The sequence below is a fragment of the Sinocyclocheilus rhinocerous genome, unplaced genomic scaffold, assembly GCF_001515625.1.
Source record: "Sinocyclocheilus rhinocerous isolate Xijiao unplaced genomic scaffold, SAMN03320098_v1.1 scaffold996, whole genome shotgun sequence".
NCBI lineage: Eukaryota > Metazoa > Chordata > Actinopteri > Cypriniformes > Cyprinidae > Sinocyclocheilus > Sinocyclocheilus rhinocerous.
The window spans coordinates 850,148-877,249 of NW_015660490.1; the positions used below are offsets into that span (position 1 = coordinate 850,148).

The 27,102-nt window shown below is 37.2% G+C and overlaps 3 protein-coding genes across 7 annotated transcripts in view; 1 reads left to right on the plus strand and 2 right to left on the minus strand.

Annotated features, from left to right (window-relative positions):
- LOC107724959 (mitochondrial intermediate peptidase-like) overlaps window positions 1–2,561 on the minus strand; it is a 22,358-nt gene extending 19,797 nt beyond the window's left edge. For both annotated transcript variants that reach the window (XM_016534057.1, XM_016534056.1), the window contains exons 1-2: window positions 2,100–2,561; window positions 1,843–2,016 (exon numbers count right to left, since the gene is read on the minus strand). In XM_016534057.1, coding sequence (XP_016389543.1) covers window positions 1,843–2,016; window positions 2,100–2,243 — 318 coding nt within the window. In that variant the 5' untranslated portion in view covers window positions 2,244–2,561. The remainder of the gene's footprint in view (window positions 1–1,842; window positions 2,017–2,099) is intronic.
- Window positions 2,562–3,245: 684 nt separating this feature from the next.
- LOC107724969 (transcription regulator protein BACH1-like) lies at window positions 3,246–8,664 on the plus strand. 2 transcript variants are annotated; one of them, XM_016534072.1, is made up of 5 exons: window positions 3,246–3,368; window positions 3,983–4,240; window positions 5,127–6,356; window positions 6,492–6,698; window positions 7,646–8,664. In XM_016534072.1, the coding sequence occupies exons 2-5, from the start codon at window positions 4,001–4,003 to the stop codon at window positions 7,997–7,999; spliced, it is 2,031 nt and encodes a 676-aa protein (XP_016389558.1). In that variant the 5' UTR covers window positions 3,246–3,368; window positions 3,983–4,000; the 3' UTR covers window positions 8,000–8,664. The 2 variants fall into 2 exon arrangements, with proteins under 2 accessions (XP_016389558.1, XP_016389557.1); XM_016534071.1 differs by having other exon boundaries at window positions 3,986–4,240.
- Window positions 8,665–23,407: 14,743 nt separating this feature from the next.
- The window catches only part of LOC107724967 (cell adhesion molecule 2-like), a 260,688-nt gene continuing 256,993 nt past the window's right edge, over window positions 23,408–27,102 (minus strand). For 2 of the 3 annotated variants that reach the window (XM_016534068.1, XM_016534069.1), the window contains exons 9-11: window positions 24,533–24,655; window positions 24,313–24,418; window positions 23,408–23,832 (exon numbers count right to left, since the gene is read on the minus strand). In XM_016534068.1, the coding sequence (XP_016389554.1) occupies window positions 23,727–23,832; window positions 24,313–24,418; window positions 24,533–24,655 (335 nt within the window). In that variant the 3' untranslated portion in view covers window positions 23,408–23,726. The remainder of the gene's footprint in view (window positions 23,833–24,312; window positions 24,419–24,532; window positions 24,656–27,102) is intronic. The other variant, XM_016534070.1, reaches the window with a different exon arrangement.

Below are 27,102 nucleotides of genomic sequence, written 5' to 3' on the forward strand. Positions count from 1 at the left end.
AAGTACGTCTGACGTTTTTCTTTAAAATTAGCATTTCTTTCTGGCTACTATGTATAGGTATCTATGTAAGTACTGGTACTTCTGAATGGGTTGAGGCTGGGAATTAGTGCATTTGAATATAGTGCATATATAGGTGCATCTCAATAAATTAGAATGTCGTGGAAAAGTTCCTTTATTTCAGTAATTCAACTCAAATTGTGAAACTTGTGTATTAAATAAATTCAATGCACACAGATTGAAGTAGTTTAAGTCTTTGGTTCTTTTAATTGTGATGATTTTGGTTCACATTTAACAAAAACCCACCAATTCACTATCTCAACTAATTAGAATATGGTGACATGCCAATCAGCTAATCAACTCAAAACACCTGCAACGGTTTCCTGAGCCTTCAAAATGGTCTCTCAGTTTGGTTCACTAGGCTACACAATCATGGGGAAGACTGCTGATCTGACAGTTGTCCAGAAGACAATCATTGACACCCTTCACAAGGAGGGTAAGCCACAAACATTCATTGTCAAAGAAGCTGGCTGTTCACAGAGTGCTGTATCCAAGCATGTTAACAGAAAGTTGAGTGGAAGGAAAAAGTGTGGAAGAAAAAGATGCACAACCAACCGAGAGAACTGCAGCCTTATGAGGATTGTCAAGCAAAATCGATTCAAGAATTTGAGTGAACTTCACAAGGAATGGACTGAGGCTGGGGTCAAGGCATCAAGAGCCACCACACACAGACGTGTCAAGGAATTTGGCTACAGTTGTCGTATTCCTCTTGTTAAGCCACTCCTGAACCACAGACAACGTCAGAGGCGTCTTACCTGGGCTAAGGAGAAGAAGAACTGGACTGTTGCCCAGTGGTCCAAAGTCCTCTTTTCAGATGAGAGCAAGTTTTGTATTTCATTTGGAAACCAAGGTCCTGGAGTCTGGAGGAAGGGTGGAGAAGCTCATAGCCCAAGTTGTTTGAAGTCCAGTGTTAAGTTTCCACAGTCTGTGATGATTTGGGGTGCAATGTCATCTGCTGGTGTTGGTCCATTGTGTTTTTTGAAAACCAACGTCACTGCACCCGTTTACCAATAAATTTTGGAGCACTTCATGCTTCCTTCTGCTGACCAGCTTTTTGAAGATGCTGATTTCATTTTCCAGCAGGATTTGGCATCTGCCCACACTGCCAAAAGCACCAAAAGTTGACTGGCCAGCAAACTCACCAGACCTGAACCCCATAGAGAATCTATGGGGTATTGTCAAGAGGAAAATGAGGAACAAGAGACCAAAAAATGCAGATGAGCTGAAGGCCACTGTCAAAGAAACCTGGGCTTCCATACCACCTCAGCAGTGCCACAAACTGATCACCTCCATGCCACGCCGAATTGAGGCGGTAATTAAAGCAAAAGGAGCCCCTACCGAGTATTGAGTACATGTACAGTAAATTAACATACTTTCCAGAAGGCCAACAATTCATTAAAAATGTTTTTTTTTATTGGTCTTATGGAGTATTCTAATTTGTTGGGATAGTGAATTGGTGGGTTTTTGTTAAATGTGAGCCAAAATCATCACAATTAAAAGAACCAAAGACTTAAACTACTTCAGTCTGTGTGCATTGAATTTATTTAATACACGAGCTTCACAATTTGAGTTGAATTACTGAAATAAATGAACTTTTCCACGACATTCTAATTTATTGAGATGCACCTGTATATATATACACACACACACACACACACACATATTCTTCAATTTGTCACAGCTTTGAATTTCAAATGAGAAGAGCAGTCTTCTAAAGCTCTTGCTTTTCATCCCCTACTATTAATAAGTAAATAAATGTGAATCAACCATGTTTAACACGTTTACCATGTCTGCCACTCTGCACAGGCTGTCTGACAGTTTGTCAAATATCTCCACGGTCTGGACTCCTGGAGGGCAGCGGCAGGCTTGCTCCACCAGCTGCTGTGTCTCCTGCAGGGCTCTGTCCTGGACCACCTCAAAGCCCCCCACAGAGCTGAGCTCCGGGACACCAAACAACCCCTGACAAATACACACAGTTTGTATTTTACTCTAATAAAGGACAATCGGCAGTTACAATTAGACAGATCCAGACAGGTACGTACCACATTTTGGTGGAAGAGGTCTAGTCTCCTGTGGACTCTGGCATTGAAGGCAGCTGCTACAGGTGACCAGGTGGTGACTGTCCTCCAGACCCGCGCTGCTGTCGCGTGGCTGAGCAAACACACCAGCGGTCTGTACACTGACATTACTGCACGGAACTCAACATTCACAGTCAACAAAACCGACAACTGAACTACCTAGACTAAACAACTGTAACAAACGGAGCAGCACTGCAGTAAAACGCAACTTCACGGGGTTTTAAGAAAAGAGGCATGACATGCTCCTTCCAATGACAGTGAGCGCACTGATTTTACAGCAGCACTTTCGACACGGAAATAAATTCGTGAGAATTTCTAAAATCACATTTCACTCTTTAGGAACGCTAAAATGTGTTTAATTAAACTAATACAGTTTTAAATTGTTCACAAGGATGTTTAAAGATGTTACGGTGAGTTTAAACCACCTCTGGTTTAAATCGAAAGTGAATATAAGCGAATCATCTTGGTATTTCAAAATAAAGGTTCAACTATTATCTGAACAATAATCTCAACGACGACGACTACTACTACCACTAATAATAATAAACAATAAACAATCTGTCTGTTATGTCAACTTAAACATGTGCACTTGTTCTCTGTATGTACTACTACTACTACTAATACTAATATAACACTAAACAGTCTGTTTTGTCAACTTAAACATTTACATTTTTCATCTCATACATTTTTATATATTACTTATCAACAGTTTTCTGTATATTAATATTATTGTTACTTTCATATTATTCATATTATTAATAATTTCATTCATAATTTCACATAACGTTAACATCAACTTAACACATGTTTTTAAATAATAATAATTATGCATACTTAATAATTATTTGAGTTAATGGCAGTCACATAATTTACATTTATTCTAATTTATTCAATATTTTTCTAAATTAATATTGTCAGCTGGTTTTATCAAGATAAGCGAATAATTTGGATATGTTGGTAAATGGAATTTACTGTTTTTTTTACATCTATCTATCTATCTATCTATCTATCTCTGTTCTAGAAGTGGGCGTGGCTAGCAGACGCATGACGCAGTACGTTCTGTGCGTGCGGTGTGACGCGCTCTCACTGCCGCACTGGACAGTCACATGACAGGCAAAGAGACGTTATGGAGCTCTCTCGCTGTCAAACTTTAACACGATTTCACTGTTAGACTGCAAAAGCGATGGACAGAGTGGGATTTTCGACGGCTTCTGATCTCCAGTGATATGTCAGGTCGGTTTTCTATTCCTCTACAAACATACAAACCCCACGCGTAAACATGAGTGTGTCAAAATGTACAATGTCAATTTCACTGTCAACAACTAACTTAGCGAGTTCCTACTTTCGTTGTATTATCTCAAAGGTTATGCCATATTGAGAAATTAGTATCTCCATGTATTATAGTTAAGCAATGTTTATTTATACCAAATTTTTACACAGTTGCTTAACACTCATTTTGGCTTATGTTGACATGTCCAGTCAAAACTAATCTGTTAATTTTATGCGAACAATATGATGGACACATACTGACTTTCTCTAACTGTTAACTGAAAACATGTTTTTTTTAATGTTTTGCAGAGTCATGCTCAGTCACTCTGTTTACTTATTCTAATGGTTACTCAAATGTTTTACCAATAAAAAAGTATTATACTGGTCCTTTTATTTGCATATATTTAAAAAAATATATATATTCTACATGGTGTAATTGTAAATGCATCTGAATACTGTATGTGCCCATCATCATTATCATGTATTAAGTCACATCACTTCACCCAAGTGTAACTTGATGCATCTATTTCTGTATTTCCACTTTGTTACACAGTTGCTTCTATGTATCTGTTATTTTGTAGCTAAACCCCTGCGTCATGTCTGTGGATGGCCCCCGGACCTCTGTTTTCACCTTTCAGTCCGCTGTTCACAGCCATCATGTTCTTCGCTCGCTGGAGGAGCTGAGACAGAAGGAGCTCTTGTGCGATGTGACCGTTGAAGTGGAGCGCAGGAGCTTTCGAGCACACTCTTCAGTGCTGGCTTCCTGCAGCGGATATTTTTACACCAGACTGACAAACCACAGTCGACCAAACCTCACCGTCAGGTTACCGGATGAGGTAATGCTTGATATGGTGGATGGGTTGAACCTGGAGGTTTTGAGAAAACTGTGGTTAAGCTTTCATCCCTGTATGATTTGTTGTTATTTTTAACACATTTTTAACACCCATACCCCCCCCCCAAAAAAAAAAGAATATGTAAAAAAATATACATCATAGATTGAGCAAACCCTAAAACAAACAATATATGGTTCAGCACAATTCTGTCATCATTTACTCCTGCATGAGTAAATCCATGAAGGTTAGTATGAGGGTCAATGTCTTAATATAATGTCATTGTGATTTAGCTATTCAGATATCATAATTAAGAAAAAAGACATCAAATGAATAAAATGTTTGAAACTAACCTTATTAGGTATTTTTATGGCGTAATCTTTTATTATTATTATTATTTGTTCGGAAAAAATATTTTTACTAAATGGTTTATTAATGTCTGTCAAGGATTTCTGCAAACCCACATAATTGTGTGTCACGGTCTAAGTTTCTTAAAATACTTGATAATTTGACCTTTTTATGACAAGACAAGGTAAAATATCAACATCATGATATTTATGAATGAATAACTTTCATATTTGTAAAAAAAAAAATAATAATTATATATATATATATATATATATATATACATGTTACTACATGTATCAAAAACACATGTATTCAGGGTGTAAGGAAAATATGTTCTTACTTTTTACTTGTTTACACCATAAGATGTAATTGAGTAAATGATGACATTGTGTGAAGTATTCCTTTAAAAATTGTTTACATTGCAGTGCTGGCAAATTAGATCTTATATATTGAGATTAAATGAAGTTACAGCAATAACCCAGTAATGCAATTTGCAAATGATTTATTCATGCAGTAATCATGACTAGATCATTAATTTCCCAAGGTCACGGTGGAAGGATTTGAGCCTCTTCTGCAGTTTGCCTACACGGCAAAACTTCACTTCACGAAAGAAAACATCCTGGAGATCCACAGATGCGCCGAATTTCTCGGATTTCAAAACCTCGATAAAGCCTGCTTTGAATTCCTCATCCCAAAGTTTTCCGATGGTAGTGGAACCTCAAAAAAAGTGAAGAGTAAAAGCAAGAGCCAAGCGTCCCATGAGAAATCGCAAGCCATCTGCAGTCCAAATGGCCAAAACCCGGAAACTGAAGAAGATCGTGTACCTCAAGATGCAAGCACTGTCATGCAAGCTGCATCTATAACATCCTTTGCAGAAAGTCCTGAAGATTGTCCCCCAATCTCAAATGACAAAGAAATGCAGTTAGATTTGTCCCCTCTTTACGCAAGAAGCACTTCATACCACATGGGAGATGGCCAGGATCAGTTTTGCCTGCAGAACTGTGGCCCACAGTTGCCTTCGTCTTCCTTGGCAGCTTCTGAAGTTTGTCCTTATCTGTCTATTTCGAGCACCAGTGACAATGAGAAACTGCATTCTACTGCAGCTGGCTGTGATGGGGACATTTTAGCAATGGAGGACGAATTCCAGAAGGAACTAGCAGTGGAGATGCATTGTGAACCACCTACTGATAAAGACTTGAACATAGCCAGTATCACCGAGGGCCACTTTGACCAAAGTGAAGGGCTAATGCCGTCCACCGACTGTACCCAACTATGTCCTCTGAATTCTGCGCAGTCAAGTGGGGTTTTGGACAGCATTTCTGGTGCTCCAGACCTAAGCAACATTGGCACCGAAGACAACCGGGTGTTTGATTCCAACGAACAAACATTCTCTGAACTGACCCCCAAAGATTGCTCCACAAAACGAAGCATGGTGGAAAGGGAAGTGGCTGAGCATCTTGCAAAGGGTTTTTGGCCGGATTTGAGCTCCACGTTGAATGAGCCGCTACCTTTGGACTCTATCGACCAGTCATCTGCAGGAAATGGCTCAGACTTCCACTGGTTAAAGCATCTGGATCTGGGAGCTGCGCCTGATGATTGTCCCTTCCTGAGAGACCTGAGCTCCAGCGATAGACATACCTCTGGAGGGGACACTCTGTCCAAAGAGGACACTGGAGACAGTCCCTGCATGTCCCCCATTAACTCAAGGGAAAACTCTGAGTGTGAATCGGATGGAGACTGCACGCAGTGCGGTAGCAGTGAACAAGTGCAAGAGGTGAGCATGCTTGCACTCACAATTGCAAAACTTCATGAAGTTAGAGTTGAAGTTTGTTGCCAAATTGCAGACTTCTGCTTTATTTTGTACTCAGTTGAGACGTCAACAGTGTTGACGTCTCGGTTTTCTTCCCAGGTGGATTTGCCATTCCCTGTGGAGCAGATTTCCAGCATGACCCGGAGAGCGTTCCTGCAGATGTTAAAACGCGAGCAACTGACCCCAGAACAGCTGGAGTTTGTTCAGGATGTGAGACGGCGCAGTAAGAACCGTATGGCTGCACAGCGCTGCCGCAAGAGAAAGTTGGACTGCATCTACAGGCTGGAGGGAGAAATCAAGAAACTGGTATATCTGTTTGTCATATCTACTGAATCTAAAATAACGTCGCGTATTTGAGTGGTCCTGACAGTTTAAGCCCCATTTACCCCATTAATTGCAATTGAATCAGCCAGTATTATGTTAATAACTGGTATAAACATGATTTTAAATAGTGTAGTGCAATCAAACAATATGCAGCACGATCATTGTACTCTCATTTATGAAGGAATGATAAATGAGCCAGTTACTTTGAAAGAATTTGAAATTACATTAAAAAAATCAGTCTCAGACCGATTCAAACCATTAATTTGAATGCGAGAGTTTACCAACTCACTCAAAAACTCGTTCAGGTGTGTGTTTCCTGTACAATGACGCAACTGTGCTTAACTACCATACATCTTTAAGGAAATTAATTAACTAGCCTGTCATGACTGTTCCCTGAAACCATAGGGTTTGTCGCACACTTCGTCACACATCTGTCATTTGAACCACGTTGTTTCACCAATATAGAACTAACGTTAATGACTTCATGCAGGTGGTGAAGTAATAACTTAGGCTAATTAATCAGTCCCAAGATTGAATTAATGTAAGCTTATTGCTGTAAATGATGAGCATGGTATCCGAGGATTATTTAGCTGTTTTTGTTCTCCGTTGTTTTGCTTTATTTCCAGATTTAGAAAATTATCATGGCCAAAGAATTCACAATAACAATGTTATTGTGATATCTCTATTGTGTGTTTTACCGATGTCCTTGCTACGTTTCTGGACCTTGATCGTGGTAATTACATTGCTGTCTATGGGAGGGTCAGAGAGCTCTCAGAATTCATCAAAAATATCTTAATTTGTGTTCTGAAGATGAACGGAGGTCTTACGGGTTTAGAACGACATGAGGGTGAGTAATTAATGACAGAATTTTCATTTTTGGGTGAACTAACCCTTTAAAATGGATCTTCTTTTGTTTCCACATTTATCAGAGGATCGAGAAGGAGAAACTACTGCAAGATCACAACCAGCTGAAGCTCGGCATAGAGGATGTACGTCAGAACCTCTCAGGCCTTTGTCAGAGCCTCTGTATGGACGCCTCGCCACAGTCCGAACAGCTGCAAGTGCTGGCCAGGTACGTCTCCTCCGACTGTCCCACCTCCGTCCTCCTCACCCCCATGGCCTCTCCTAGCCTGGCTGGCCCAGACCAGGACACCCATGGGAACTCCACCCTGGACACCTTTCTTGCAGACACATGTCCTGAAGGAGACACAGTAGCACTCAGCTTGCCCACTGCCTTCCTGCAAGACAACGTTCAGAGCACTGTTTCAGATCCAGCTCCATGATGTACAACAGAGCAAAGCAGCTTGGGAATGGTCTGATATTTCATTTTACTCGGGTGCTTACCTTTCTGCTGCCGTCAGTTACACTTTTGAGCATGACTTTCTTTGTAGGAGCACTTTCGTAATGTTTCCAAGTATGGACGTGACTACATTTGCACTATTAACAGGAGTTTCATATGGAAGTGCTATATGGATGCATACGGATATGCCTTTCATTCCTTGTTTGCTGTTACGCCATAGAGGTCATTCCTGTTATGCCACACATTCTGAACTCTGAAACTAAACTGGCAAAAAAATGAATATGCTTGTGTTGTAATTTTAAGTATTTCAGACATATGTTCTGCTAAGCTCAGGCTCATAAGGAGTTAATTATATTATTGTAAATAATAGTTTAATTACAGATTGATAGTTAGCTCAAGTTCATTTTGATATTTTTAACCATGTTTTGATATTTTGATTCTATCATACCCATTTTTTTTTAAATCTTGTCCAACAGGGAGGACTATTTTAAAGACAAACAAACTAATAGCACAAGACATCAAATAGTTCTTTGAATTAATTGCTAATACTTTAACATGTATATGAAGATGTATGATTTCCCACCAAAAATGTCACTTCCTGGACAATCGTGTCATTAAAGGCAGAGTAAGGGATTTCTGGTAGCCAATGTTTATCTAATGTCCGTCCCATGCACTGAACGGGCTCTCCTCCACGTCATGAGTAGACACGCCCCTTATTGCTGATTGGCTACAAGTTTGTTTTGCGATTCGGCCCGAATCAGTTTTTAACGCGTTTTTGAAAAATCACTTACTCTGCCTTTAAGGAACTGGCTTTTTTTTAGTTAGGATTTTTCAGCAGATTAACAGTGTGGAAAGTAATAATGAAGACAGGTAATATCGATAAAAAGATTAACAATGAAAACAATGTAACCAAGTTTGGTTTAAATATTTTGAATAAAGAAAGAAAAGCGCTTGGAATATTTCTTAATAAATTGACTTTTTATGCTTTTTAGTGCATTAATTGTAATACTGTCATGAAAGAAAACTAATCTGCAAAAATTGTCAATTTTATATTTTTATTCAAATATAAACTTTTGAAAATGTACTACATAACAGGAATGACCCCTGGTTTAATTTCGTGTACACTGCCACAAAGGACAATCATTGTAATTCTCTTTATTATATTAATGGATGATGATTTTGTTATGCTATGTAGAGCATATAAATAAGTACATTCCACTGTAGCCTAATATGTCTTTGCATTACCCGCATGAAAATTGTGCATTGAATATGCATCTCTTTTTTTAAGTATTCATATATGCATAAGGCATAGTTATAGTGACATTTAAATATCTGCCATGTAAGATTTCATGCATATCATGTAGGGTTTGTGAAAAATACATGGAATCCATAGGCTTTCTAAGGTAACAAAAAACGAATTGTGAAAGTTTAGATACTGTTCACTTTTTGCTTGCGAATGTGAAATGAGTTTGGGAAAAGATCCATTTCAAGGTCAGCGTAAAATCAGAAATTTCCATTCTTAATACACGTTTCTGGTCTTATTGTGCATGATTCTTCATTACACTTTATTTCAATGAAATATTGTCTAGTATTATTTCATCAAAATGTAATATCTTCTGAAATGACTTTCCGTTTTCAGTTGATGTCATCAAGGCCATGCAGTCTATTGGCTAACTCTTGTTGTGGAAAGAATCCTCACTTTTCATGTACTTTTCATCAGTTTCTAACCTACTTTTTTCTAGCTAAATATCCTGTTTGACTCAGAAATACTTCACATTATGGAAGTAAAATTGGCTGCAAATGCTTAGAGAAACTAATGTTCATTCCAGTAGAATTTTCGTCTAAAAGACAACTTGTTCATTTTGCCGTTGTATCATCAATGGAATGTTCTATTTTTACTTTTTCATGCCTTTTTTGTTGTTGTTTTTTTTTAACCCTGTAACCAAAATACTGTCATGTAGACCTAGAATGCACTGTATAATTCAATATTTGATTCCGATTTAACAAATAGTAGCAAATAAAATGTAAAAAAAAATTTTTCACTCAATGTGTGGTGCTTGCTAACAGGAATGTGCAAACAGATAATGAACAAATAAATCAATCCTTTTTGAATTTATGATTGAAATATACATTTAAGCACACAACATTTTCTAAGTTAGTGTAAGGCAACTAATATCTTTGTCTCTAGGTCTCTGTTGAAGAGGTGATGTGTATTGAGTGAGATATGAAGGTCATGCTAAGGTTTCATAAACGCAGGGATTTTACCATCTTCTCTCTAGATGTGACACATTATTCTTAGTTATTCCATGGTCTGTCTGAATCGGGCGGATCTAAAAAATAATTCTTAGGGTGGCATGGGGTCTATGAGGGGTAGCAACACCAAAGCAAGCCCCCATGCATAGTTTTTGGGGATTTATGGTCTGACATACACAGTTGTGTTCACAAATATTGTATTACCATTAAGTAATCATCTATACAGTTTAAAATGAAAAATAACATTTCAATATCCATCATGGCACCAAGTCAATGCACAATATAAAAAAACTTCAACAGGTTATAAATGTTACTGAGCTTTTATCACCAAAGAAGACATGCAGTTCTATTAAAATTACATGGGTTACTTAAATGGTATAATCACGTTTAGTGCAAGTTTAAGAGCATCAAAAACTTTTGAATTTCCTAACATTAGAAGGAAATACAATAATATCAAAGCGCTGAAACTGGATCAGTTTTGAAAACAATGTTTGATTTTCTGTTATTAACAGAGGTGGGAATGTCTGTAATCACCCAGACCAAACTCTTATCAAGTCAAACATATACTCTAGCAACACCCCAGCAACTGCATAGCAAGAGCCTAGCAACCAACTAGCAACACTTTAGCAAACATTGCGAACATCTAACTGACCAAACCATTTACGTCTTTTAAACAAGACTTTAAGACAAGCCAGCATAAATTTGTCTTTCAAACTTTTCAATCTAGTTATTACAGGTTTTCTTACAGGTATTTTTTTTTTTTCAACTGCTTACAAAAATTTCAAAACTTTGCCTATTTTTTTCAAAACTTTACACACAAATCCAATAATTGCACACACAAAATGCAAAATGCCTCACATCTCTTGCAAAATGAAGCACTGCATTCAAAATATCACAAACGCATCTCAAAAGCAAACATTTGCAAACACCTTTACCATAATATTAATTCCTGTTAGATTTTTGTGTGTTACATAGAGAATTGTGTGTTGTGTTTTGCAAAAAGTGTTTTATGAAATTGAAAACTGAGTCAAAGGCCAAAAATTAGTTTATGGTTTTGCAGATTTGGTGTGTGGTCCTGGTGTTTGAGTGTCAGGTTTCAGAAATTGTGTGACAAAGATTTTGTGTGAACAGTTGAAAAAAACGGTAAATGCTTACACACAATTCAAATACACAGATGACTGTCCTGCCCAGTGAACACTAGAAGATCAATAACACTGTAACAAAAAACTCTTACTAGGATTCAGGAATTATTTTTGCAGCTCAATGTCTATTACAGTATACATACATTAAATTACAGATACAGATGTATATAATTCAGCAATTAACTTTTGGGAAAAAATTTTACTACTGTAAAGTATTTTTGCAGTAGATGAAAAGCACTATAAAAGTTAAAATACCAAAGAATTGTATGAACTTGGCATGCACCACAATACAGTACAGTAAAAAATAAAATAAAAAAAAGTACATTTAGCATCCTCTGCACATTTGGCCAAATTTGATTACAGTATACAGTACTATAGCAGTTTCTTGGTCTCCAGACACAATACTAGCTATATCTCTAGGCAGTCATTTCTCAGTTCTGCAAAAATGAAGTACACATAAAAAATGGTTACAAATAAAATTTGACAGTCACACGCTGTGGTGTACAACATGTGCTACAGTTTACTGTACCTATAGAATAGTGAAATTGGAGATACATTTGGCATTTCATAAAGGTAAGAAAAAGAAACTGTTCACTAACAGAAATTCTTTCCTGTATGTGTAAGTATAAAACCCCTGTAGATTATTGGCTCAGCTCGAGCTCTCTCCGTTGTTAGCTTGCAGAGATTCTGACTGGTGTGTCATCAGTTTTGCTACCTAATGTCTACTCATTGTTAAACTTTTTGAGAAATGTGTCTTTGTTATGAAAACTGAATTATGAGTTTGGGGGAAAAAGTGGCAACTAAAATCAGTTATATTAACAATCGAGAAAACTGCAATACGACTAGATTCTTACCTAACTCTGCTATTAGTTTCCGTGATCGGCATCTTCTTATTGATTTCATGTTATTGTTACGGCTTATATCCATGATGAAAGTGGAGCGAGCGGTCGGAGAATCGGATCACCAAACAATTACGCGATGAATCTCAGACATATCCAGACGGGATTAGATTTCTCAGAGGACTTCTGAGTTACCTAATAAAGCAGTAATTCTCTGATTCACGAACAAATCTAAAAACAATTCGTTAGTGAACCGCGCTTTGAGGTTTTGACTCAAAAAGATCCGGTTCATAAGTCATTGGTTAATGAAGCCGACTACACTGCGTGCGCGTGCAACCATCGTGCACAGTTTATTAAAAGACTGTTTTTGCCATTATTTTGCATTACTCTGTCATCGCCGCGGCTGAAAAGTAGCACATGAAACACTGCTTACATTTATATTTTATACTGTGATAATTCTGGGGTGGCACAGCTTTTTCTTAGGGTGGCAGTTGCCACCCTGGTAGAACCGCCCCTGGTCTGAATACTCGATTCGGATTGGCTGGCACGTATGCATTAAAACCGTTTAATGCACAGGTAGTTCCCAGTCAGTTTGATCACCGTTCTATATTAATGCGCTGCTTTAACTGACACACACACCACTCGCACAGAGAGAGATCGGAGATCCCGCACACACAGAAATGTTCAGGAGTAGGTCAATATAAACTTGTCAACTCTGCCCCGCGACTTTTATTTATAAAATAGCTTACTGGATCACTGCATTATAGCCTATTCCTCAGCAACTAGGAGGTAAAATCTCTAAGTAACTAAACTCACAAATTGTTTGTAGAGAGAGACGCACAGACGCAGGTAATTCACACACACAACTGTCATCTTTCTCTCGATCAAACGATCGATAATTAATTCAAATAAATGTGATCTAACGGCACTATTTAATCTTTGTGTCTGATTTGAAGCGGGCAGAATGCTAGAGCTACCCGTAACTGACGAAAATAACCGTCATTTTTACCCATTCGGTAAAATATTGCTCTGCAAAGAGCAATACTAGTTTTAACTGGTCTATAACTTGGCAAATGACCATGGAATAAGCGGGATAATCAACGGTTTGCCGTGCATTAAAGGATTTTAAATGCACTTCGCGGAGGCAACCAATCTGGTGGTTCTTTGCCTCCACATCCTGCATTTAAAATCCTTGAATGCATGGCAAACCGTTGATTATCCCTTAGCCTACTTAATGTCTTCCTCTAAATTCTGTTTTAAATGGTCAGCTGCTGAATAGAAAATAAAGTGTACAACAGTGAACCCGTTTCAACATAATAATGTTTTAAAAGAGTCCATCAAATTCACATAAAATATCTAAAAAAGGAACATTGATTGTTTATCATGTTATAATCACTTCCCTTAGCAGTTAAAATCAGTTAATTTAAAAAATACATTAAAATGAAGGGGGGGGGGAATGCTTTATGTCTGTCTGTCTCACTTTGAATTTGAGTGAACATGAATGTGAATTGAGAACTTATGTTGGGGGAGAAGATTTTCAGGCATTAATGATTTTTTTTTTCACAAGCTATTATATGGCTTTGGATTAATTCTAGAGCTCTAAGACGCTGCAAAAGACGCGACGCGTGAGCGAAGAATTAGCGCATGTTTACATAAGAAAACATGGGAAAAGCAGCGCAGCAGAGGAATGCAAAAACGACGCCTCTGTGAACGACATCTAACTGTTGTGTTGCTTGAACTCTTGCATGAAGCACCTCCGACCTAGAGCAACGTCAGCGGTGGAGCATTACGCATTATGACGCCATAGTTAAGAAAAATACATTAAAATGAAGGGGGGGGGGAAGCGCAAATGGAATATATACGTGAACTTCTAGATAAACATATTGGTTGTGTGTGTGTGTGTGTGTATTACCACTTAAGCTACACTTGAAATCCTGACCAAACCGATTAAAAAACGTAAAACATTTGTCAGCAACTGAGTAACAGTTAGGCTAATTTGGTGAGAATAATCATGTATTATTCATAGCGCATTCACACACGCACGCACACACTAAGTTATTGCATACACTGTACACTGTCGTCCAACAAAAACGTTATTCTGTACATTTAATATGCGCATATAATACAAGCATGCGTTTTCAAAACATGCACAACACAGAAATAGACTTTTATAGTCTTAAAACAAAGTTTTATATATATATATATATATATATATATATAAATTGAACAACTTTTAACTAGAGCTCTAAGACGCTGCAAAAGACGCGACGCGTGAGCGAAGAATTAGCGCATGTTTACATAAGAAAACATGGGAAAAGCAGCGCAGCAGAGGAATGCAAAAACGACGCCTCTGTGAACGACATCTAACTGTTGTGTTGCTTGAACTCTTGCATGAAGCACCTCCGACCTAGAGCAACGTCAGCGGTGGAGCATTACGCATTATGACGCCATAGTTAAGAGGCGACTTTAGTGGAAGCTGTTCAGTGCGGTTCATCTGCGAGCGACGCTGTTCAGTGCGGTTCATCTGCGAGCGACGCTGTTCAGTGCGGTTCATCTGCGAGCGACGCTGTTCAGTGCGGTTCATCTGCGAGCGACGCTGTTCAGTGCGGTTCATCTGCGAGCGACGCTGTTCAGTGCGGTTCATCTGCGAGCGACGCTGTTCAGTGCGGTTCATCTGCGAGCGACGCTGTTCAGTGCGGTTCATCTGCGAGCGACGCTGTTCAGTGCGGTTCATCTGCGAGCGACGCTGTTCAGTGCGGTTCATCTGCGAGCGACGCTGTTCAGTGCGGTTCATCTGCGAGCGACGCTGTTCAGTGCGGTTCATCTGCGAGCGACGCTGTTCAGTGCGGTTCATCTGCGAGCGACGCTGTTCAGTGCGGTTCATCTGCGAGCGACGCTGTTCAGTGCGGTTCATCTGCGAGTGATCGCAATGAATAGGTAAGCAGTAGCACCAGGAGATGTATTTCTTCTTAATGGATTAAGCATATATTTTGTGTCTATTCATATTTTAATATTAATCTAGAATATTTCCGTAGGCTATACACATTTAGTTATTTTAAATAAGGTCGATATGTTGTGTCTTGTAAAAATCTTAAGATTAAAAGAACAGAGTAGACATGTTTATTAATTTTATTCATTCGTGTCACACATTATGAGTTTTCTGACACAAAGGTACATTTTTAATTGACTATTAAACTGTTTCCTAAACCGAAAAAGCAAGAAGCCGACAAGGCCAACCGTTACTCCGACTTTCGAGAGCCCTTCCCAGATCCAATTACCTCCATTTATACCTTCCTTGCCTGGCCCATCTTCTAACACGAGGGCGAGGCCTCCATCCAGGCGCATGAAGGGGAGACAGAAATATGTTGTATTTCCTGACATTGGAAATGCAGTAAATTCTCTGACCAGAGGAAACGTGACTGGAGACCCTTTACCATCCGTCCTCGGCAGTCCAGCAGCACCAAAAGGCGATCAGCATGGGAAGAGCACGTGCAGTGATGCTGCTACCTTTCTCTCTGCTGCTGACAGTGCTAGGATTTTTGGCATCAACAAGTGGTATTAGAGTCCAGGTTAGTCATCTTCTACATGCTTTCATATATGACACAAATAGACAGCGTTTTATTGTTTGTTATTTACAGGGAGGAGATGAAATCATCAGAAAAAGAAGAAATCTGTTCAAAAGAAGAAAATCTATAAAAAATTTATATAAAATAAAAAAATTGTGCATTAACAGTTGTTTCTGCTTCACTGTCATATTGCTTGAACTATGGGCTATGGAAACGTGTTTCCACCACGGGGTGAAAAATATAATAGGGTAATTGGGACTTTTTATTTCACAATTCACACTTTTTTCTTCTAGTTCTGAGAAAAAAGTCAGAATTGTATGTAAGCTTGCTTCCACAATCAATTCTTATAATTCTTCTTATAATTGCGAGTTTATATATCACAATTCTGACTTTTTTCTCACAGTTTATAAATTGCATTGAGAGCTATTAACTGGCAATTCTGATAAAAAACGTCTGAACTGTGAAATATAAACTCGCAATTGTGAGAAAAAAAAAGTAGAATTGAGAGATAAAAAGTCAAAATTCAGACTTTTTTGTAAACTCAGAATTCTTAGAAAAAGTCTGCACTTTGAGATATAAACTCTGATATAGAATAAACGGACTTTGTTCCTTGTAATTTCGAGTTTACAACTTGAAATTCTGACTTTTTTTCAGAATTCTGAGTTTAAATCTTCAATTTCTGTTTTGTTTTTTTCCGCCATGGAAGAAAATACTAAAATAAAGGTAGGGACAAAAACAGAATTGTGAGATGCAAACTTAGAATTCAGAGAGGGAAAAAAAAGTAAAAATGCAAAAAGAGTTTTTTTTGTAGAGTGTGTATCTTTATCTGTATCTATCTTTTTGGACAGAATTGTCAGAAAAGTTTTTCTATTTCACAATTCAGAATTCGAGAAAAATGTCTGAGTTGCAATTACCCTTTTTATTGATTTATTTTTTGTTCTGTGGCGGAAACAGGCTTACGTGATGTGCAGTAAAATGAGCTGAAGACCTCATCACAAATATCTGAATCTCTAGCATGCTGTATGCAAAATAAAAGTCTTATTATCTGCAGGAGGGAAAATCTCCATTTTGAAGACCACAGTCTTAGTGAACGTATTTTAAAGATACATATTAAGATAAAAGTTGTGTTTGGTTTGCCATCCTGCACTGAGTTTAAATAATCTTCCATGTCTAGGGAACACTGAATTTAATCAGTAGAAAAACCCATTTTCTGTTGGTCTGTCTGTCTGCTCAAGGTCGCTGTGCCTAGTCATTGCCATTTCAGTGTCCGTCATTAAGCTAAACACTGACAATTGGGTACGTTCGTGGTCTTCTGCGAGTGTATCGATTGTTCCTTATTTTGTTAAAACTAACTCGATTTAAAACACCATTAAAAACGTAATCATTTATCTTTCAATTGTAATTACGCTGTGCGGCCCGACAGGTTCTTAGCTTGGTTCTTAATTGTCCTTTCAAGGTGATCTCATTTGTTTACCTCCTCCATGCATACTAAAGATCTTCAAATTACTTATTTCATTTTGTTTTCCTCTCAAAGGTCTTTAATGAGGTATGTGCTTAGAAATACTCCAATGGCATAGCCGACGTGCCATACAATGACAGGCGGGATAATCCACTGTAAATCATGTGAATATAATCATAGATGACCGAACAAAACAATGAGATTAAATGCAAATTTAGAGGTGCTGGTTAACAGGCAGTTGCCGTTTCAGGCTGTTATTGGGTTAGTTTTAAAATGATTTTTCTCTACATAATTGTGCTGCTTTGAAACAGTGGCACAAAGGGCCATTGATCACTGGTTCACTCAATAAAAGCTGACAGAATATACTGATGGTGTGTAAATAAAATGATATAAATAACAAAAAAGATATTGTGTATATATAAACTATAATGTATAGTTTGTAATGTATATTTTTACAAAAAAAAAAAAAACTGCTTCTCTTGCGAGAGTCACGACGAATATAGAGAGAAAGGTATTTCAGAACTTTCAGCAGTTTAGCGCAATGTCACATTTGTATTACTTTGCGAGCGGAGGTAAACAACCACATTTGTCAGCTCTCTAGTTTGTAGGACTGGTAAGTCCTTATATTTAGTTTTGGAAAGTTTGTTTCATTCTAATGAATCATTCTGTGCTAAACAGCTCTCTCTCATATAGCTTTAGAAAGTCTGATTCATTCTAATGAATCATTCTGTGCTAAACAGCTCTCTCTCATATAGCTTTAGAAAGTCTGATTCATTCTAGTGAATCATTCTGTGCTAAACAGCTCTCTCTCATATAGCTTTAGAAAGTCTGATTCATTCTAGTGAATCATTCGTCCTAAATGAACCTGTCTCTCATACATCAAACAATTCTACACTGCAAAAAAATTGTTTTCTTACTTAGAGTTTTTGTCTTGTTTCTAGTCCAAATATCTAAAAATTCTTAAATCAAGAAGCATTTTAAGTAAACATTGTCTTGTTTTCAGAAAAAGTAAAAATTTAGTTTTTCCTTAAAACAAGCTAAATAATCTGCCAATGGGGTAAGCAAAATTATTAAACTCACTTAATTTTGACTTATTTTTTCTGAAAACAAGACAATTTTTACTTGTCTAGAAAATGCTTCTTGATTTAAGAATTTTTAGATTTTTTTTTTGGACTAGAAACAAGACAAAAACTCTTAAGTAAGAAAAGCATTTTTTTGCAGTGTAGTGAACTGGTAAACGGACCTCTCTATAGTATGTAGCTTAGGAAAATCTGATTCATTCTAGTGAATCAGTTCATCCTAAACAAACCTTTTTCTCATATGTAGCTAGGAAAATCCGATTAATCTGTTAGTCCTACTTCTCTCTTTAGTAGCTTTGGAAAGTTTGATTTATTCTAGTGAATCAGTTCGTCCTAAACGCACCTCTCTCATACAATATGTAGCTTTGAAATGTCAGATTCATTCTAGTGAATTAGTTAGTCTCAAATATTCCCCCTTCTCCCACATGTAGCTTTGGAAATTTTGAATGATTTCTATTAGAATGAATCAGTTCACGCTGATTGGACACCTCTTTCATGCAGTATGTATAGCTTTGGAAAGTATGATTCGTTATAGTGAATCGGTTTATCCTGAATAGTCTTCCTTCTTTTATATGTATATTTGGAAAGTCAGATTCATTCTAGTGAATTGGTTCATCCTAAGCATACCTTTATCTTATGTAGCTTTGGAAACTTTGATTCATTCTACTCTATTTGTTTGTCTTAAACACATCTCACTCATATGTAGCTTTGAAAGGTTGGTTCATTCTAGTGAATCTGTTTGTCCAAATATACCTCACTCATACAGTATGTAGCTTTGAAAAGTCAGAATCATTCTAGCGAATCAGTTTGTCTTAAATAGTCCTCCTTCTCTCATATGTAGCTTTGTAAATTTCATTTGATTCTAGTAAATCGATCAGTTTATCCTAAATGGACCTCTATGGTATTTAGCTTTGGAAATTTCGATTCATTCTAGTGAATGAATCAGATCTTCCTAAATTGACCTCTCTTATATATAGCTTAGGAAAGTATGATTCACTTAATTGGTTCACCTCAAACGGACATCTCTCTTATACAGAATGAAGCTTTGGAAAGTTTGATTCATTCTAGCAAATCAGTTCTTTTAAATTGCCCTCCATTTCTCATATGAAGCTTTGGAAAGTCTGATTCATTTTAGTGAATCAGTTTGTCCTAAACAAACCTCTTTCTCATATGTAGCTTTGGAAAGTTTGATACATTCTAGTGAATCGGTTAGTCCTAAACATACCTCTTTCTCATATGTAGCTTTGGAAAGTTGGATTTATTCTAGTGAATCAGTTCGTCTTAAATATTCCTCCTTCTTCCACATGTAGGTTTGGAAATTTCGAATCATTCTAAAAGAATGAATCAGTTCGCGCTGATTGGACACCTCTTTCATGCAGTATGTATAGCTTTGGAAAGTTTGATTTATTCTTGTCCTAAATGGACCTCTCTCTCTCTCAAAATGTATGTAGCTTTGGAAAGTCAGATTCATTTTAGTGAATCAGTTTGTTTTAAACGGTTCTCATATGTAGCTTTGGAAAGCCTGATTCATTGGTTAATTCAGATGGTTCTTGTATAAACAGATTCTGAAAAGATTCAGTGTTTCGAGTCCCGATGTGTATTTTCAGTATGTCTTTGACTCGAAATTAGAGAGTATTTTTTAAAAACGTATAATTCATAATTAAATGCATGTTTTCAAGTTTGATGTTTTCACTCTAATTGGGATTATTTATTCATTTAAAAACCCAAACCCATTTACTCTAATTGTAAGTAACATTCATTGGAGGCACAGAATAGAAATCCACCCTGTTTCACAAAGAGATTTTTGGCCTCGCCGCTGATTTGAAAACTCAAACTACAGCCAAACAGCAAACTGGAAGCGGGCCAAAAAAATATTCCATGTTAACTGCTCTGGGAAAATATCAATCCTAATAATTAAGTCTCTTGGGATTTAACACAGATGGCAAGTTCCGACAAGCTTTAGATGAATTAGTAAAACTCTTGCAATAAAAGATGAGATATAACACATGGGAGACTGGGGCTAGTTGTCACACTGCAGTGTATATTTCTCCGGGTGGGTTTATTTTATGAATTAATTCATTTCTATTGAAATATATTGAGTATTTAACCAATATTGTCCAGGGGAAATGATACAGCTCATTAAACACATGCTGAGCAGAACATGTTGTTACACTCAAAATCAGCCATTAAATATATTATAGGTTCTAGTCTGTATTAACGTATAAGTGGTGTTAATGGCTTTTTGGCAACCATTGTTTTGGCCAAAAATATTGTGACAAATAGGCTTAATAAATAAACGAAAAAAAAAAAAAAAAAAGTGACCGCTTGCCCTAACCTGACATTTATGATTCTTTCAGTTAAAATCTACCTTTATTATATAGTTAGATTCTTGTCTGAATGCATATCAGTGTGATTTTGTGTTCAGTTGTTACCCAGCAGATATATCAAAAATATTACATGATATGTTAGTTTGCAGAATGTAATTAATAAAAATGGTTTACATTTATGACAACTTTGAACTAGATGTTTGAACCTCTGATTCAAACACATAGTTACTGTGATATACTGTCATCTAGCAACAACTAGTAACTAAGTACTCCTTCCTTTGACAAAATCAGGCAAGATGAGCATTATTTTTAAGATTAAAATGATTATGATGAATATTAATAGTATTAGTGGTAGTAATACTGTTACTAAACATCATCAACAACTACAATAGCTCATGTTCTGTTTATAATCAGGTTTAGTTTTCTAATTTACCCAGAGCCCCGAATGACCATTAACTCCAAACTTGTCCTTAAAAACCCATATGAAAATAGATAAGTTTCCATTGTTGTGCTGTAAAGTCTATCCATTTTTTAATGGTTAATTCCATCAACTGAAGTTGACCCACAAGCATTAACTAACATTTAATCACACAGCACACAATCTTTGCGAGCGCAGAGAAATGTAATGGTTTTGTGTCGGTTATTCAGTTAAGCCTCAGTCTAGATTTAAGGCTGAACACACTGCATTGCTCCTTCCCAATTTTTTGATCTCCTCAAATCCTTTCCTGTAATTTCTCTGCCAACTTGCACTATGGATTACGTAAAGCTGTCGCCTTGGTGGTACAGTGGAAAGAAGGACATGATTTGAAATTTTCAGCAGAAAGCCACTTAAAGTTGGAGACAATAAACAAAGCTTTGAGAGAAGAAGAACCGCCACGTTCTCATGCACTGAGAGTTTCTGGCTCTTGGGGGCAGCATGTAGCCACAATTCATAATACAAGCCCACCTCAGAATGTTAAAAAGATTATTCCATTATTCCAGCTTAAGGATCTGATTTACTCACATATTAAGCACCTACATACTATAATGCAAACATTAGACTGTGTGCAATTTATATTAATAAATGACCAAAATAAAAAGTTTTATTTCTTGTATTTTTTATTTTAATTAATAATATATAAATTATATTTTATAATAATAATATATTTTATATAACATAATGTAGAATTAATATACTATAATAATACAATTACATATGTGATATTGTATTTTTTATTTTAATTAATAATATATAAATTATATTTTTATAATAATAATATATTTTATATAATATAATGTAGAATTAATATACTATAATAATACAATTACATATGTGATATTCATATTTTTATTTCAACATATTTGCATATTCATAATTTTATTCAAATTAGATATTGAATTATATGTGATTTTTTTTTAACATATTATTACATCATATATATATATATATATACATGTAGCATAAACACACACACACATATATATATATATATATATGTGTGTGTGTGTTGTGTGTGTGTTAGTGTTCAGACAGACTTATGTGTTGCGTGAAGAAGAAAACACAAATCTGAGTTATATATATATATATATATATGTATATGTGTGTGTGTTTAGACAGACTTATGTGTTGCGTGAAGAAGAAAACACAAATCTGAGTTTGTGCATATTTTACTCAGTACTCTGAGTTTTTTTTTTCTTTTCTTACAGAGGCATAGTTTGAAAAAGTCAGATATTTAATGTAAAAGCAACCTCACACATTTTCCCATACAGCAAAAAACAGTAAAGATTACACTTCAATGTGTGCTCGTATGTTCTGTTGCAAACACAAAGGCAATAATGGTGATTGCTGTTCTGACCTTCTCATGAACAAACGATCCTATCTGTTCACAAGCTTAGAAAAAGCACTAATAGTAATGTTTCAGATATTTAATGAAAGTATGAACACTGGAAACATGTTTCGTAAAAACGTACACTGAAGATTACACTTCAATGTGTGCTCGTATGTTCTGTTGCAAACACAAAGGCAATAATGGTGATTGCTGTTCTGACCTTCTCATGAACAAACGATCCTATCTGTTCACAAGCTTAGAAAAAGCACTAATAGTAATGTGTTGTGTTTGTCCATCAGATTTTCCCAATAAATTAGTATTAATGACAAGTATCCTTCGGGACATACTTAATATAGAGAGGCTAAAATGGAAACGCACACATGTAGCATAAAACAGAGCAATAAAGAATTCAAATTTAATTAAATAGACAGCTTACTAAATGCTGAATTATACACATTATATACATTTCCTGGGTTGGGAAAAAACAAACTAACAAACAAATATTTTCTTCACTAATATAAACTAAAATATGGGACACTTGAAATAGATATTTTGACATTTGTTTTCTCATATATATATATATATATATATATATACGGGATCCTATAGTTTAACAATATTCCACCAATAATCACTTAAGCAAAGTAATATACAGCAATATTAACAAGGGTCAGTCAGCGAATCGAAATGAAACAATGCTGAACTTCCATTCAAACGTCGAACAAATGGCCGCTTAGTTCAATTCACAAAGCGAGAACAAAAATTCATTCACTCGAGTGATAAAAGACAAATTCAATTAGGCTCTTCTTTTCATCCTGAGACTGTCTAAACCAATGACATTTTACAATGACTTTGTGCTTACGTTTGATACATTTTCAGGGTTGAAATAAACGCTCGGGGCAATGACTTTGTGCTTATGTTTGATACATTTTCAGGTTTGAAATAAACGCTCGGAGGTGGGTGGGGGGAGGGATATTAACAGTGCAAGAATATACAGACAGGTATGATGGAAATAGAAAATAATCTCGCTTCTAATGGTTACACACCAATTTTCATTTGTGCTTCATCGACTTCCTGCCACTTTCAATCTTCCGGCTTGTTTCGGGTGTCCGTACATTACATAATTGTCTGTATCTCTTGGGAACATTCTTTATTACAGGGCATACTTAAAAAAACACCCACTTTTACAATGGAAAACAACAGACACGCACACATAAACAAAGACAGTACATGATATTTACATTATACATCTCACATATTCTTGTCTTAAAGCGTAATTATTGGCAAAGCCAAGGTTTTCTGACTTGAGATGAACCACATTTCTTGCCGCTCCCTGGTAATATCTGTAAAAAGGTATATAACAGGCACAGTGAGGGTGGTTGAGAAATCAGTATTCACTGGGAATTTAAATGAATAAACACAGCAACAAACATGACAAGCACATGTCTGTATATTTTGGCACTTGGCAAATCAAACGGGGGTCATTTTGGAAGGGTGGGATAGGGTTTTTTGGCCTAAATGGACCTGGTGTTACAGTTACAAACTCAACTGATTTTTTGTTTTCGATTTATTTTTATTTTGTTTTGGACGATTAGGATTGGTTTAACCAAAGGCAACATTCTTTTGCAGCAGGTGGCGAGTCAAATTTGGCCTTAAAGAGGTTCGCGAAACGACTCTGACTGGAGTCGAGGAGACAAAGAGAGAGAAAAGCCAGACCAGACTAGTGCTGTGAGGGAGCGGAGCGCTATAACGCCTCCTCTGCTGGCTCGCAGTGTTGCCGTGAAAATACTGAACAGAAAAAACAGAGGTGCTAAATGAAGTACTCTTTCTTTTCCTCTGCATGTGCGTGGTTCCCCTCCGCATTGATGATGGCAGTGTCTGCGTCAGGGGCGTCCTCCGCTCCTTTGGCCTCATTGGTTAAGTATGTCCCTGTCCACACAGTCCCACATAGGTCACATAGACACATGAGGTACAACAGTGGACATGTTCAAGCATTTTGCACACTATAGGTGAGGGGGCGAGAGAGGGGAGGGGAAGCCGTACCTTTGTGCCTGGCCAGATATCGGCCCAGGACGATGATGAAGCACAGGGTGATGAAGACCACCACGGCCACCACTCCGCCGATGAGCGCGTGGTCGGGGCCGGGCTGCGTCAGAGCGTTGGGATCTGGAGGAGGAGACGGATAGCAAGGCATGAGAAGACGCTTTGGGTTTGCGCTCTAAACACCAGTGGAACTGCCACTATAATTAGCCAATTATGGGTCGGTGTGTTAATATAAGATGCACAGACTCATTACTTTTCAATTCACTTAATACAGTGGTAAGCATCTCAGCTTCAGCAGGCAGTCGTTTAATTTCTCAGTTGATTCCATTCACAGTTTTGCTGATTTGAAACCTTTTAGATCTTTCACAACATTGCTTTCATATAATTCACAAACCACACGGAAGTATGTATGAACCGTATCCCAGAAATCGTGCTAGGCCACACTGTTTGTGCTACATAAATCATATGGGAAATCATGCCGATTGCTGTGAAAAGATTAGCTTCCTAAGTGATTTCGTCTAGCGGACGATAAAACAGGACAACATATCTATCATAAACCGGGCTTCCGCCCATATATTTTTTATGCAAATTGTGGGATATTGGATTTAAAATGTTGGCTGGAAAGACCAACATGCAAGAACAATTTCCAAAATGCATATTAAAAAAACATATTCTCATTTGTGGTGCATGGATAAACTTATTATTCTGTAAAAAAGTTGTTCATTTTTACCGAAAAAAACAACAACCTAGGCCTGGTTTACACATGGTATTAAGATTCATTTTGGTTGATCGGATCACAAGTAGACGATGGAGACACATTCCTGTTCACACCTGATGTTTGAATCTGTCTCTTTGTCACTTTCAACCATTTTCCTGATTTCTGTGAGGGGAGAGTCTATGGGCGGGTGCACGTATGCAGTAGCCCCTCACTGCAGAACACAAGATCCAGGGGGCGTGGTTGGATCCACATCTTGGGGGTGGAGATTGGTAGGTTTAGGGGGGGAGGTGGGTGGGTTTAGGGATCAGGGGGTGGAGACGAGTGGGGTTAGGCATGTGTAAGGTGGGAGGAGTTGGATCTGGATCCAACCACGCTCCCTGGATCTTGTGAGTGAGGACCTCTGCAGTGAGGACCATCTCCAATCCACTGGAAAGACAAATGACAAGAGAATCTCTTTAACATCTCAAATGCTTTTTCCTAGACAGCAGTGAGATTAAATGGGAGAGCTAATGGATCCTAACTTGGGTCTCATGCACCCAAGCTAAAAAGACCCTAGTAATCTCACATCACATCCAGAGTTTCACAAGAAATCTCAATAATGTTTCAAACTGCTCTTGGATTTGCCAAGATACCAAAGATTTAAACCAGAAGTCGAAAATCTAAACTTTTACTGTATGTCAACAGTTGTCTCAGTTGGGACTCTTTATTTGATCAAAGGACTTTTAGGAGAAACATCTGAGACTAAGTTTATACTAACATTTTGCTAACTATAGCTTTAAACTCTTATCTCGAAAAGTGTTTTGTTTGTGTCTCTTTTTATTTGTCCCAGAGAATTTCAGAAGAGATATCTGAAACTAAGTTGGATGGGTGGGTTTAGGGATCAGGGGGTGGAGACGAGTAGGTTTAGGCATGTGTAAGGTGGGAGGAGTTGGATCTGGATCCAACCACGCACCCTGGATCTTGTGTTCTGCAGTGAGGACCATCTCCACGTATGGGCTTTTTCTGATCTTTCGATTTAGTGAAATAAGTGATAAGCGAAAAAAGCTTGCGCAATTTACATAAGAACATTAAAGGAGACAATGGAAAACGATACGCAGAGCAGCGGCTTTCGTTTCTGCTCCGACAGTCACAAAACTATTCCGAATGCTGTGTTAGAATTAGGGCTTGTATGAGAACATGTTTTTACATTTTTACCTTTAAACTAGTGGTGTCAATCGATTAAAAAAATTAATTAATCGCACATTTGTTTCTGAAATTAATTGTGATTAATCGCAATTAATCCCAGTTTATAAAGTATAAAGTTTATAAATATACTTTTATATTGCAATAATTTCACATTCAATCTTCAAATTAACGTAGAAACAACAAAGACAGTATATAGATGAATCCTTAAAGCTACAAAAGATATTGATTTCCACTTTTTTCTTTTGTTCTTTGATTAACAGGCATCACAGCAACTGGGTTATTAGGTTATTTTGGCTGCTTTAAGAGCTGCCGCTGCTGAACATGATCTGATCTGACACGCATCATATTTTCTCACAACTCTTTACCTTTTCTGACACACTTCAGGTCTTCACGACAACGATGTAGTCAAAAATGGAAACGTTTTTCCATTAAAAAGTTTCAAAACGATTCACGTTTACACATATCCGCGAAGACGGCCAAAAATGCTGTATTACGTATGCCAGGCCAGTAGTTGGCGCTGTCACCTTGTTAGTAAACAGTACCTGTGGTGAAGTGACGATTATATGTTGTATATGATGCGTCTCTGCTGTTGGTTGTAATATTGGTGAAGTAAATCCACACTTTGCTGAAGAAGCGTTAGCAAACTCTTGAGCAGCAACAACAGTAC

Coding starts and splice junctions, on each gene's coding strand:
- LOC107724969 (XM_016534072.1), top strand. CDS start 4,001: ATGTCTGTGGATGGCCCCCGGACCTCTGTTTTCACCTTTCAGTCCGCT. Junction 6,357..6,491: donor GCAGTGAACAAGTGCAAGAG/GTGAGCATGCTT, acceptor TTTTCTTCCCAG/GTGGATTTGCCATTCCCTGT. Junction 6,699..7,645: donor AGGGAGAAATCAAGAAACTG/GTATATCTGTTT, acceptor CACATTTATCAG/AGGATCGAGAAGGAGAAACT.